Source organism: Mesoplodon densirostris, chromosome 5, assembly GCF_025265405.1.
Source record: "Mesoplodon densirostris isolate mMesDen1 chromosome 5, mMesDen1 primary haplotype, whole genome shotgun sequence".
NCBI lineage: Eukaryota > Metazoa > Chordata > Mammalia > Artiodactyla > Ziphiidae > Mesoplodon > Mesoplodon densirostris.
The window spans coordinates 98775903-98790244 of NC_082665.1; the positions used below are offsets into that span (position 1 = coordinate 98775903).

At 36.1% G+C, this 14342-nt stretch overlaps 1 protein-coding gene across 9 annotated transcripts in view; it reads left to right on the forward strand.

Moving 5' to 3' along the window:
* Positions 1-14342, forward strand: part of NAALADL2 (N-acetylated alpha-linked acidic dipeptidase like 2) — a 1531400-nt gene that overhangs the window by 1425222 nt on the left and 91836 nt on the right. For all 9 annotated transcript variants that reach the window (XM_060100049.1, XM_060100047.1, XM_060100046.1 and 6 more), the window contains one exon: positions 10770-10863. In XM_060100049.1, coding sequence (XP_059956032.1) covers positions 10770-10863 — 94 coding nt within the window. The remainder of the gene's footprint in view (positions 1-10769; positions 10864-14342) is intronic.

A 14342-nucleotide genomic window follows, 5' to 3' on the forward strand; every position in this document is an offset into this window, starting at 1 on the left:
GAATGTCACAAAAATTATAATCATCCTCATCAGTTCATTCAGTCACATGTAATTAATTTTTTTTTCATCTTGATCTTCTGTTAGCACTTTTATGAATTCATCAGTTTTCCATTAGAGTTCTGAAAATGCTTATTCATTCAGTTTAGCAGTATAGTCAGTTACCAGAAACCTGTACTTGTCAGAGACTTTTCCATGAATTCCTTGAAGATGAAACCCTTTAATAGGAACATTTTTGCAAAAGCATCAGAGTACACCCAGAACTGTTGTAAATGACAAAAGACTTAAAAATGACCACGGTTAAAGATTTGATGAAAGTTCATAATAATGCAATTGACAAGGAAATTTAGTTATTTCTGAGATATACATTTTAAAGTAATAACTAGAATTATGTCTTATAATACCAGAACATATAAGATTTTTAGAAATTTCATGTGTCTGAAACATTTATATTAACATATTTCATACAAATAACGCAAAGAAAGTTTAGTATTAGTTGTTTTGTTTGTTTGTTTGTTTATACTGCAGGTTCTTATTAGTCATCAATTTTATACACATCAGTGTATACATGTCAATCCCAATCACCCAATTCAGCACACCACCATCCCCACCCCTCCACGGTTTTCCCCCCTTGGTGTCCATATGTTTGTTCTCTACATCTGTGTCTCAACTTCTGCCCTGCAAACCGGTTCTTCTGTACCATTTTTCTAGGTTACACATACATGCGTTAATATATGATATTTGATTTAATCTATCTGACTTACTTCACTCTGTATGACAGTCTCTAGATCCATCCACGTCTCAACAAATGACCCAATTTTGTTCCTTTTTATGGCTGAGTAATATTCCATTGTATATATGTACCACTTCTTCTTTATCCATTCAGCTGTCAATGGACGCTTAGGTTACTTCCATGACCTGGCTATTTTAAATAGTGCTTCAATGAACATTGGGGTGCATGTGTCTTTTTGAATTATGGTTATCTCTGGGTATATGCCCAGTAGTGGGATTGCTTGATCATATGGTATTTCTATTTTTAGTTTTTTAAGGAACCTCCATACTGTTCTCCATAGTGGCTGTATCAATTCACATTCCCACCAACAGTGAAAGAGGGTTCCCTTTTCTCCACACCCATTCCAGCATTTGTTGTTTGTAGATTTTCTGATGATGCGCATTCTAACTGGTGTGAGGTGATACCTCATTGTAGTTTTGATTTGCATTTCTCTAATAATTAGTGATGTTGAGTGCTTCTTGGCCATCTGTATGTCTTCTTTGGAGAAATGTCTATTTAGGTCTTCTGCCCATTTTTGGATTGGATTGTTTCTTTCTTTAATATGGAGCTGCATGAGCTGTTTATATATTTTGGAGATTAGTCCTTTGTCCATTGATTCATTTGCAAATATTTTCTCCCATTCTGAGGGTTGTGTTTTTGTCTTGTTCATGGTTTCCTTTGTTGTGCAAAAGCTTTGAAGTTTCATTAGGTCCCATTTGTTTATTTTTGCTTTTATTTCCATTACTCTAGGAGGGGGATCAAAAAAGATCTTGCTGTGATTTATGTCAAAGAGTGTTCTTCCTATGTTTTCCTCTAAGAGTTTTATAGTGTCGGGTCTGACATGTAGGTTGTGAATCCATTTTGAGTTTATTTTTGTGTATGGTGTTAGGGAGTGTTCTAATTTCATTCTTTTACCTGTAGCTGTCCAGATTTCTGAGCACCACTTATTGAAGAGACTGTCTTTCCTCTATTGTATATCTTCACCTCCTTTGTCATAGTTGACCATAGGTGCATGTGATTATCTCTGGGCTTTCTATCTTGTTCCATTGATCTATGATTCTGTTTTTGTGCCAGTACCATATTGTTTTGATTACTCTAGCATTGTAGTATAGTCTGTAATATAGTCTGAAGTCAGGGAGTCTGATTCCTCCAGTTCCGTTTTTTTCCCTCAAGACTGCTTTGGTTATTCGGGGTCTTTTTTGTCTCCATACAAATTTTAAGATGATTTGTTCTAGTTTCATAAAAAATGCCATTGGTAATTTGATATGGATTGCATTGAATCTGTAGATTGATTTGGGTACTATAGTCATTTTCACAATATTGATTCTTCCAACCCAAGAACATGCTATATCTCTCCATCTGTTTGTGTCATCTTTGATTTCTTTCATCAGTGTCTTATACTTTTCGGAGTACAGGTTTTTTACCTCCTTAGGTATGTTTATCCCTAGGTATTTTATTCTTTTTGGTGCAAAGGTGAATGGGATTGTTTCCTTAATTTCTCTTTCTGATCTTTCACTGTTAGTGTATAGCATGCAAGAGATTTCTGTGCATTGCTTTTGTATACTGCAACTGCACCAGATTCATTGATTAGCTCTAGTAGTTTTCTGGTGGCATCTTTAGGATTCTCTATGTATAGTATCATGTCATCTGCAAACAGTGACAGTTTTACTTCTTTTCCAATTTGAATTCCTTTTATTTCTTTTTCTTCTCTGATTGCCATGGCTAGGACTTCCAAAACTATGTTGAATAATAGTGGTGAGAGTGGATATCCTTGTCTTCTTCCTGATCTTAGAGGAAATGCTTTCAGTTTTTCACCATTGAGAATGATGTTTACTGTGGGTTTGTCCTATATGGCCTTTATTATGTTGAGGTAGGTTCCCTCTATGCCCACTTTCTGGAGAGTTTTTATCATAAATGGGTGTTGAATTTTGTCAAAAGATTTTTCTGCATCTATTGAGTTGATCATATGGTTTTTTCTTCTTCAATTTGTTAATATGGTGTACCACATTGTTTGATTTGCGTATACTGAAGAATCCTTGCATCACTGGGATAAATCCCACTTGATCATGGTATATGATCATTTTAAAGTGTTGTTGGATTCTGTTTGCTAGTATTTTGTTGAGGATTTTTGTATCTATTTTCATCAGGGATATTGGTCTGTAATTTTCTTTTTATTTGTAGTATCTTTGTCTGGTTTTGGTATCAGGGTGATGGTGGCCTCATAGAATGTGTTTGGGAGTGTTCCTTCCTCTGTAAGCTTTTGGAAGAGTTTGAGAAAGATGGGTGTCAGGTCTTCTCTAAATGTTTGATAGAATTCACCTGTGAAGCCATCAGGTCCTGGCCTTTTGTTTGTTGGAAGATTTTAAATCACAGTTTCAATTTCATTACTTGTGATTGGTCTGTTCATATTTTCTGTTTATTCCTGGTTCAGTCTTGGAGTTATACCTTTCTATGAATTGGTCCATTTCTTCCATGTTTTCCATTTTATTGGAATAGATTTGCTTGTAGTAGTCTCTTAGGATGCTTCGTATTTCTGCAGTGTCTGTTGTAACTTCTCTTTTTTCATTTCTAATTTTATTGATGTGAGTCCTCTGTTTTTCTTGATGAGTCTGGCTAATGGTTTATCAATTTTGTTTATCTTCTCAAAGAACCAGCCTTTAGTTTTATTGATCTTTGCTATTGTTTTCTTTGTTTCTATTTCATTTATTTCTGCTCTAATCTTTATTATTTCTTTCCTTCTGCTAACTTTGGGTTTTGTTTGTTCTTCTTTCTCTAATTCCTTTAGCTGTGAGCTTAGATTGTTTACTTGAGATTTTTCTTGTTTCTTGAGTTAGGCTTGTATAGCTATAAGCTTCTCTCTTAGAACTGCTTTTGTTGCATCCCATAGGTTTTGGATCTTCGTGTTTTCATTGTCATTTGTCTCTAGGTATTTTTAAATTTCCTCTTTGATTTCTTCAGTGATCTCTTGGTTGTTTAGTAACATATTGTTTAGCCTCCATGTGTTTGAGTTTTTTACATTTTTTTCCCTGTAATTCATTTCTAATCTCATAATGTTGTGGTCAGAAAAGATGCTTGACATGATTTCAATTTTCTTAAATTTTCTGAGGCTTTATTTTTGACCCACATGTGATCAATCCTGGAGAATGTTCCATGCACACTTGAGAAGAAAGTGTAATATGCTGTTTTTGTATGGAATGTCCTATAAATATCAATTAAATCTATCTGGTCTATTGTGTCATTTAAAGCTTCTGTTTCCTTATTTATTTACATTTTGGATGATCTCTCCATTGGTGTAAATGTGCTGTTAAAGTCCCCCACTATTATTGTGTTACTGTCGATTTCCTCTTTTAGAGCTGTTAGCAGTTGCCTTATGTATTGAGGTGCTCCTGTGTTGGGTGCATATATATTTATAATTGTTATATCTTCTTCTTGGATTGATCCCTTGATGATTATGTAGTGTCCTTCTTTGTCTCTTGTAACATTCTTTATTTTAGAGTCTATTTTATCTGTTATGAGTATAACTACTCCAGCTTTCTTTTCATTTCCATTTGCATGAAATATCTTTTTTCATCCCCTCACTTTCAGTCTGTATGTGTCCCTAGGTCTGTAGTGGGTCTCTTGTTGACAGCACATATATGGGTCTTGTTTTTATATACATTCAGCCAGTCTGTGTCTTTTGGTTGGAACATTTAATCCATTCACATTTAAGGTAATTATCGATAAGTATGTTCCCATGACCATTTTCTTAATTGTTTTGGGTTTGTTTTTGTAGATCCTTTTCTTCTCTTGTGTTTCCCACTTAGAGAAGTTCCTTTAGCATTTGTTGTAGAGCTGGTTTGGTGGTGCTGAATTCTCTTAGCTTTTGCTTGTCAGTAAAGCTTTCGATTTCTCCATCAAATCAGAATGAGATCCTTGCCAGGTAGAGTAATCTTGGTTATAAGTTCTTTCCTTTCATCACTTTAATTATATCATGCCACTCCCTTCTGGCTTGTAGAGTTTCTGCTGAGAAATCAGCTGTTAACCTTATGGGAGTTCCCTTGTATGTTATTTTTCATTTTTCCCTTTCTGCTTTCAGTAATTTGCACTTCCTGGACTTGGGTGGATGTTTCCTTTCCCATGTTATGGAAGTTTTTGACTATAATCTCTTCAAATATTTTCTCCGGTCCTTTCCATCTCTCTTCTCCTTCTGGTACCCCTATAATTCGAATGTTGTTGTGTTTACTGTTGTCCCAGAGGTCTCTTAGGGTGTCTTCATTTCTTTGCATTCTTTTTTCTTTTTTCTGTTCTGCAGCAGTTAATTCCACCATTCTGTCTTCCAGGTCACTTATCAATTCTTCTGCCTCAGTTATTCTGCTGTTCATTCCTTCTAGTGTAGTTTTCATTTCAGTTATTGTATTGTTCATCTCTGTTTGTTCTTTAATTCTTCTAGGTCTTTGTTAAACATTTCTTGCATCTTCTCAATCTTTGCCTCCATTCTTTGTCTGAGGTCCTGGATCATCTTCACTATCATTATTCTGAATTCTTTTTCTGGAAGATTGCCTATCTCCACTTCATTTAGTTGTTTTTCTGGGGTTTTATCTTGTTCCTTCATCTGGTATATAGCCTTCTGCCTTTTCATCTTGTCTATCTTTCTGTGAATGTGGTTTTGTTCCACAGGTTGCAAAATTGTAGTTTTTTCTTGCTTCTTCTGTCTGCCCTCTGGTGGATGAGGCTATCTAAGTGACTTGTGTAAGTTTCCTGATGGGAGGGACTGGTGGTGGGTAGACCTGACTATTGCTCTTGTGAGTAGAGCTCAGTAAAAGTTTAATCCACTTGACTGTTGATGGGTGGGGCTGGGTTTCCTCCCTTTTGATTGTTTTGCCTGAGGCAACTGGACACTGGAGCCTACCTGGGCTATTTAGTGCGGCTTATGACAGGCTCTGGGGAGGCTCATGCTAAGGAGTACTTCTCAGAACTTCTACTGCCAGTGTCCTTGTCCACACGGTGAGCCACAGCTCCCCCCACCACCTGCCTCTGCAGTAGACCCTCCCACACTAGCAGGTAGGTGTGGTTCAGTCTCCTTTGGGATCACTGCTCCTTCCCCTGGGTCCCAATGTGCACACTACTTTGTGTGTGCCCTCCAAGAGTGGAGTCTCTGTTTCCCCCCATCCTGTTGAAGTCCTGCAATCAATTCCCACTAGGCTTTAAAGTTTGATTCTCTAGGAATTCCTCCTCCCGTTGCCATACACCAAGGTTGGGAAGCCTGATGTGGGGCTCAGAACCTTCACTCCAGTGGGTGGACTTGTGTGGTATAAGTGTTCTCCAGTCCGTGAGTCACCCACCTAGCAGTTATGGGATTTGATTTTCCTGTCGTAGCGCCCCTCCTACCTTCTCATTGTGGATTCTCCTTTGTCTTTCGATGTGGGGCATCTTTTTTGGTGAGTTCCAGTGTCTTCATGTTGATGATTGTGCAGCAGCTAGTTGTGATTCTGGTGTTCTCTCAAGAGGGAATGGGAGCACATCCTTCTACTCCGCCGTCTTGTTTCAAGAGCACATTCCTCCACTTTTTGTTTTTGATGTCAAGTTTATCTTTTATCTTGTAAGTCCATTAAAATTATTATCATTATAGTCATTTTTAATACTCTTGTCTTTTACCCTTCATTTATGTGATTTGACCACCACCATGAAAGAGTAGAGTATTCTAAATTTATATATTTACCTTTACCAATGAAATGTATATTTCCATACGTTTTCCTATTCCTAATTAGTATCCTTTCATTTCAGCTTGAGGAATTTCCTTTAACTTATCTTCTAAGACATCTCGTGATTATGAACTTCTTTATGTTTTGGTTGCCCGGAAAAACTCTTAACTCCCTTTCAGTATTGAAGGACAACTTTGCTTGGTAGAGTATTCTTGGTTAGCTTAGGAGTTTTTTTCTTTCAGCTCTTTGAATATATCATCCCAGTCTCTCCAAGCCTACAAGGTTTCTGCTGAAAAATCTGCTGAAATTCTTATGGAGCTTCCTTGTATGTAACAGTTTGTTTTTTCTCTTGCTGCTTTTAAGATTCTCGCCTTGTCTTTACCTTTGACAGTTTAATTTTAGTGTGTCTCTATGTGGGTCTGTTTGGATTTATCTCATCTGGAACCATCTAAGATTCATAGATCTGGATGTTTGTTTCTTTCCCCAGGAGAGGGAATTTTTCAGCCATTATTTCTTTTCTTTTCTTTTCTTTTTCTTCTTTTTTTAAATGTGATCTAGTCCTACTGTTTTCCTTTTTCTTTCTTTCTTTTTTTAATGGAAATATAGTTGATTTACAATATTTTATTAGTTTCAGGTGTAGTCATTATTTCTTTGAATAAGCTTTTTGCCCCTTTCTTCTTCTTCAGGATCCATATAATGCAAATATTGATGTGTTTGATGGTGTCCCATATGTACCTTACACTATTTTAATTCTTTTTCACTTTTTTTCCTTTTTGCTCCTCTGATTCGATAAATTCCACTGCCCTGTCTCCAAGTTCATTGATCCTTTCTTCCACCTGATCTAGTCTTCTGCTGAACCCTCTATTGAATTTTTCAGTTCGGTTATTGTATTCTTCAGCTCTGTGATTTCTGTTTGGTATTCCTTATATTTTCTCTCTCTTTACTGAAATTCTCACTTTGTTAATGTGTTGTTCTCCTGACTTTGGTGAGCAAATTTATGATGTTACCTTGAACTCTTTATCAGGTAAATCAGTTATCTTCATTTCTTTAAAGTATGTTTCTGAAGTTTTATCTTGTTCTTTTATTTGGAACTTATTTCTTTGTTTCTTCATTTTCTCAGATTCTCTGTGTTGGTTTCTGTGAACTAGATAAAACATCCACTTCTTCCGTTCTTGAAGAATGGCCTCATGTGGGATATGAAGCTTATCATTCAACCCAGCCCTAGCTCTTAATTGTATCTCAAACCTTTGTGATTGTCCAAGCCTCCTCCTTTTTTTTAGTGGCTCCCAGTAATCGAGGGTATGCTAATACCTGTTAGTGTCCCAAAGAGGAAGATCTCAGTCAACACCTAGATGCAGGCTAATCAGAAGCCAGACTCTCAGGGAGCAGTTTTTGAAATATGCAAATAAACCTCTTCCAGGGAGAAACTAGATGATGCTCATTTCTGTCTTCTCCCTCTGTGCTGAGCACAGTTAAAAAGTGTTTCTTTGTTTGCTACATTCCTGTGGGACCCATAAATGCAAGCCTTGCTGGCTATTGTAGCCCCATGATCAAGGGGTGTGTCCCCTGAGTAGCAGTTGCAAAAGCCATGGTGCCAGATGTGTCTATAAGCTCCTCCTGGGGAGGTCATGGTGGTTTGGGAGGGCTACAGGGAGAATGCTGAGATGGAATCTATTGGCTTCCCTGATCACCAGGGAGAATTGCATTCTGTCCCTAGGGCTAAATTAGAGGTATGACCCTCAGGCAGCAACTTTTAAAGTATTCAAATAGGCCTCTTTCAGGGAAAGGCTGGGAGATGGGCATTTTCCTCTGTACTAAGCTATAAGTAGAGAACCAAAGTGAGTCCTCTTGAGTCCATTAGGAACTGTTTCTTTGTTGGCTGTAATGTTGTATATCTTGTGGACACAGCCCCATTGGCTTTTAGGGCTAGATGTTTTGGGGGTTTGACCCTTGGTTGGAAGTCTTAAAAGTTGGGGTACTAGATGTTGGGTCTAAACCCTTCTCTCTTAAAGGAGAAATTGTGAGTTGGGAGTTCCTTCCCTATTGTATGTCACTGTGATGAGGTGGGTTTTATGGCAAGGGTGTGTCTCAGACTCTCTTATTCATTTCAATGTGGTTTTTTTTGTTGTTCCTCCAACGTGTAGGAGTCACTCAGCTGGTTTTTTCATAGGGAATTGTTTCATGTACAGCTATAGGTTCAATGTATCTGTGGGAGGAGGTGAATTTAGGAACTTCCTATGTTACCATCTTGGACCACAACCCAGTAAGATTTATACTCAGTGTTTTCAATATAGGATTAATTCCATCACTATCTGCCTCTAGGCTTGGAAAGATAATTAAATTAGGTAATGAAATGAGTATAAAGCATTTTGAAAAGAATGGGGCCTTATATAAATATAAGGAAAAGTTACTTTGGCATGCCTGAATAAGAGTGAATTCCAGAATGGACAAGAAGAGTATGCAGTATGGCTCATCTCTTCTCACTGCATGGCAAAGCATATACAAATCTCTCCCTTGCTTATGAAGCTGTAAATAAAGCTGATTTATTTGAAACATTCTATTGTGGGCCAGGTGCCTTGGAAGTCCTAGTATTTGTTGCCAGCTTCTTTTTGAGACAAGCAAGGTGGCTGGCTTATATTCCAGTTGTTCTAGCTGCCAAATGACTCAGAAAGCCAAAACAAAACAACTTTCTTCAGCAACACACAGAGAAGTTGCCTTTCTCCTCCCTCCCCATTCTTTCATTTTAATCTTTTGTAATGTGTGGTTTCCAGATTCCAAAAGTGTAAATGAAACATGTCTGTTTTATAGTTTCTATTCTCCAGGGCAAATTGGAAAAAGAAAACATAATGCCTCTTAATCTTCTTTGAACCTTCCTTTTACAAATAATTTATTTCCAAATATTGGTGTTCTTTGCATGATTTGCTTGGGGTGGAGTGGGATAGAAACAGGATTCATATCAACATGTTGTATACAATGCTTTTTTCCTAAAGTACAGTGTAATCAAAGTAGATAGTTTCACAGGATTTTTGTGATCATATGATGGGGATAAAACACTGCAAAAGTACCTTAGACATTTGGGGAGAAGTGGTTGTTACATTTGAGAGAAAAATACCTCAAAGAAATAAAAGGATCTCAGAGGTGTTTCCTTTTCCTACTCCTAAGAAATACATTTCCTCAAGCAGGTAGAAGAACCAAATTGAATTGTACTTTCATCATGATATAAATTGTGCAAACAACTGGGAAATATAACTTTTAAATATTAAATGGAATTTGACCCTTGTTAAATATGTAGATTTGAATATTTAACATCACATTTTCCTTGTAAGCTATTTCTTTTATGTGTTCTTTACCATCTCAAGTTAATGTGCTAATTTCCCCTGTGTAGTTTCACAAGACAATGTTTTCATTCACTAACAACATTTCATAGTGCATTAATAACATCAACACAGCCAGATTTCCCTGTGTGCCAGCTTCAGTGTTATAAGAGACGTAGGGACATTTGTTAAGCCCAGGTAAATATTAAATATCACTTGGGGATGGGGGAGTAACAATGTCATTTGCCGCCAGCCCTAAGTTCCTTTGAGATGTATAAAAATGCATATGACTCGTTCAGTCTATTAAGCAGATGCTAGTTCAGCTGTAGTGCATATGCTGGTTTTCAGACACAGTTTTGGAGTGCAGTGGTGGAGACATATGCATGTGTGAAAATTCCAGATGTGAGTTTGGGGGATACCATTTAAATTTTTATATTTTTTGAATTTAATTTAAACATTGATCTCCAAGATGTATAAATGGTATTAAATTTTGGAAAGCTGATTATGAATATAGCAAAGCATGAAGGAAAATAGTATGTGGGTTTTAAAGGATTTTTAAAATTAAATTATATCTTACATGAAATAAATTGATCATTAATTTTGTCTGGAATTTTACTTGGTCCAATAATCAGCTATTGATTTGCAGTTGTCCTTGATTGTTTTATCATGTGACATTCTGAACTGTTTTAAAAGGAATTGTTTTAAAGTTTACATATTACAACTCTTTCAACTAAGGAAGTTATTTCTTAATATTTTAGCCCAAAAGGAAGAAAATATTATATTTCCTTATACTATTCTGAAACATGAAAAATATACTGAGGATTTTTTTTTCTTTACAGGAAAACAAAATTTTAAGAAGTTTTAAAAGAAAAAGAGATTTTATAAAAATAAATATACCCTCTGTGTTTTTTTACTCTAGATAAGTATATAAAAGTGTATGAAATCATGGAAAACAAACAAAAACCCTTAATATTAAATGCTAGTGTTTTTTTCTTTTTCTTTCAGCTCTCAGGAGAAGTGATTTTACAAATTGCCAACGAACCAGTTCTGCCCTTTAATGCTCTCGATATAGCTTTAGAAGTTCAAAACAGCCTTAAAGGTAATTTTTCTTTGAATTATAGTAATTTTAGCAAATGAATAATTGTGAACAAGGAATAGATAAAGTTATCCACTATCTTACTAGCTATGGCAATGTAGCATTTCCCTTCCTATAGAGGACAATCATGAGAAGGGCTTAGAAGAATGTGGGCTACCATGTCAACAAGAATGAGGTATACCTAATATTCAGTTATTTGAAAGAAGACTGGCCCAGAAGTTTGTCTTTTGGGATTGGTTTCCATGAAGTATGGGCTGGGTCCATTTGACTGAAGTGTTGGCTAATCCTAGATTAAGGATGACAAGGAGGAAACCAGGAAATTATTTCCACAGTCTCTATTTAAGTTCCTTCCAGTTTGAATATCTCTCTCTCTACAGAATTCTAACACCACCTAATAATTATCTTTATTTTTCCTTTATCTATATACAAATCTTTCACCTACACTTCTAGTTTTTCACCATTCACCAAACACAAAGGGCAGTATTGTAATTTAAAAAATGCACCCTCCTTCTCCTCTTTGAGCCACACATCTGACTATCAGATCATTTGTAGACATGTATCTCTCAATATAAAAGCCAATATTTTCACTATAGAACTTAAGCAGTAATTCTTGGAAAATGGATCACTCTAAAGAGCCAAATATTTCTAGTATCTGAAACTTTATTACTTTTATTTTTTTATTATTTATTTATTTATTTATTTATTTTTGCGGTACGCGGGCCTCTTGCTGTTGTGGCCTCTCCCGTTGTGGAGCACAGGCTCCGGACGCGCAGGCTCAGCGGCCATGGCTCACGGGCCCAGCCGCTCCGCGGCATGTGGGATCTTCCCAGACCAGGGCACGAACCCGTGTCCCCTGCATGGGCAGGCGGACTCTCAACCACTGCACCACCAGGGAAGCCCTATTACGTTTATTTTTAAATTTTGACTACCTGGGTTGATTCTTAATCCAGAGACTACTACAAAACAATATTTTTTCTCCCTCAGTGATTCTTATTACTTTTATTATAGTGGCTGTGTAAAACCATGACCTTGGGCACAATTGAGCTGTTTAGGGCTATTTTGCACCCATACTAAATGGCCTCATATTGCTCTGCTTTTGGTTATTTAAGCTAGTCTCTATTTTTTCTACTTTTGTCAAGCTTCTTCTTTTTATTGTCATGAGTGTCACTATCTGTAGCAGCTACTCTGTTCTCCACTTATAATTTTCTATTTCTAGAATATTTCTTAGAAACTGAGTAACCAAGTATATGGTATTTTACAAAGTAAGAACAATATAGGCATAAATAAAGGGTTAAAGACTTCTGTGACTAATATATTTTTTGCAAGGATTTCTTTTAAGCAACTATTTTATTTTTTTTCTGTAGACTGTTTTGCTTTTCTTTAGTTCTCATTTTTTCACTTTAAAAATTCAGTTGCTACTGCATATTATACTTAAAACTTTCAAAGAACAAAAAGAGGAGACTATTATTTGTATTACATAAAGATTTGTCCATCTATAAAGAATAATTCTCATGCATAGAAAGGAGCCTCAAGGAGTATACTGTGAAATAGAAACATTGTACAATAGAATTATAAATGATTTACAAGTTGCTTTTCTGAGTCCAAATCTACATAAATGTTTAATAGCATTGTAATAAAAATATGAAGAGATATTTTTAAAATTAAACAAAGCCAGCAAAAACAATAACAATACTGTCATTTTAAATTCCAAATTCTATTTTCTTTTTAAATAATTGGGTTTATTTTTTGAATCCATAAGTAATATTATAGCATTATCATTCCTATATGAGCATTTTAAGTAATGTAGGCTACTTCTGAAGGTCAGAAAAAAGTCCTAAAGGGTCACTGTTGGAATTATATTATTACTCTGTTTCTTTGTGGGTAGTTAGGAATCCCTTTGAAAATCCGAAGAAAAGTATGGTCTCTCTCCTCAGAAAATTACACTTGTACAAAAAGCTTTGCATATAACCCCCATAGACTTTACAGGATCTCTTGAACCCATTTATTCATTCATTTAACAATATTGAGCACCTACTGTATGCCTGGTACACTTATATGACCAAAAAAACAAAAACATAAAATCCAGCCACTAAATAAACAAATAAAACAAAATTAAAATCTCTTCTCCTGAGAAACATACATGTATGGTAGAACAAAATTTGCATAAGTCAAAGCAATTTTTAAGTTAGCTTTATGTTCAAACTGTTCCCTAATATCAGTCACTTTGGAGTAAATTTGCATTTTCAAAATAAGTGTTAAAGAGCAAAACTGACAGTGGTTGTATCCAGAGTACAGAGGAGAGATTTGGTGTGGGAATATAAATTTGAGAGCTATCCCAAATGAGATTTCTGAGGGGTTGAGTGCGGATAGAGTACAGAAAAGGTATAAGATTTCTGGGCACTCCTGCATTTAGAAATAGGGGAAAAAAAGGGGAATCAGCAGAGGAGACTAAGAAGGAGCAGACAAAGAGTAAGAGACAAACCCGGTGAATGTGATATCCTGAAGCCAAGTGAATAAACGCTTTCAAAGAGGAAGGAGTGATTCACTCCGTCAAATACCGCCACAGGTTAAGAAAAATTAGGACTGAGAATTGACTGCTGGATTTAACAATTTGGAGGTCATTGGTGAGCTCAACAAAAACAATTTTAGTAGAATGTTATATGAAATAGTCTGATTAGAGGGGTTCAAAATAGAATGGAAAGTGGTAAATTGGGAACAGGTGATGGTAGATGGAAAGCATGGAGTTGAGAATGGTTAGCGTTTTTACTTTGATGAGAATGATTGCATGGAGAATGAAGATTTGATTTAGAAGAGTGAAAGGAGAATTGCTGGAATGATTTCTTTGACTAGAAGCAGCATAAGGTGGAGGATGTTGCCTTAGTTATGAATGCGGTCGTCCACCCATAAAAATGTGAAGGAAGGCAGAGCATATGGCACATGGGTAGATGTGGTGCTGGGAGCTCTTGGCAAGTCTCCTTAGATTGTAAAAAACAATAAAATAGTTGTTTGGGAAGATGGTAGAGTGAATGAATTATGAAAATGGGATTAGTCTTTTGGGCAACATTAAGCACTCAAAAGAAATATATTTTACATGAGATAATTCAACATAATTGTGTATCTTTTTCCAGCCTTCAGCTGGGGATTCAGGCATAAAGCAGGCAGAGTTGGATTTAATCAGAGCTAGGGTTTTGCTGGGAGAGAGTAATGAATTAGATAAGGTAAGGAAAAATGAGAGTGTCTGCAAAGGAGCATTCATAGTGATGGACTGATGTATCTAAACTGGGTATAGAATAACGTGAGGATGCAAAGGGAAAGAGGGTGAGCATAAATAAAGGAGGATGGATAGACTTTATTTATTGGTGAAATCAAGGAATTAAGAAAAAATAAGCTGAAAAGACCAGCAAATGGGATTATTGAAAATTTGACCATATAAAAAGTGCAGATATTGGTAATGACAGTGTATGGGCTGAGGTATGACCATG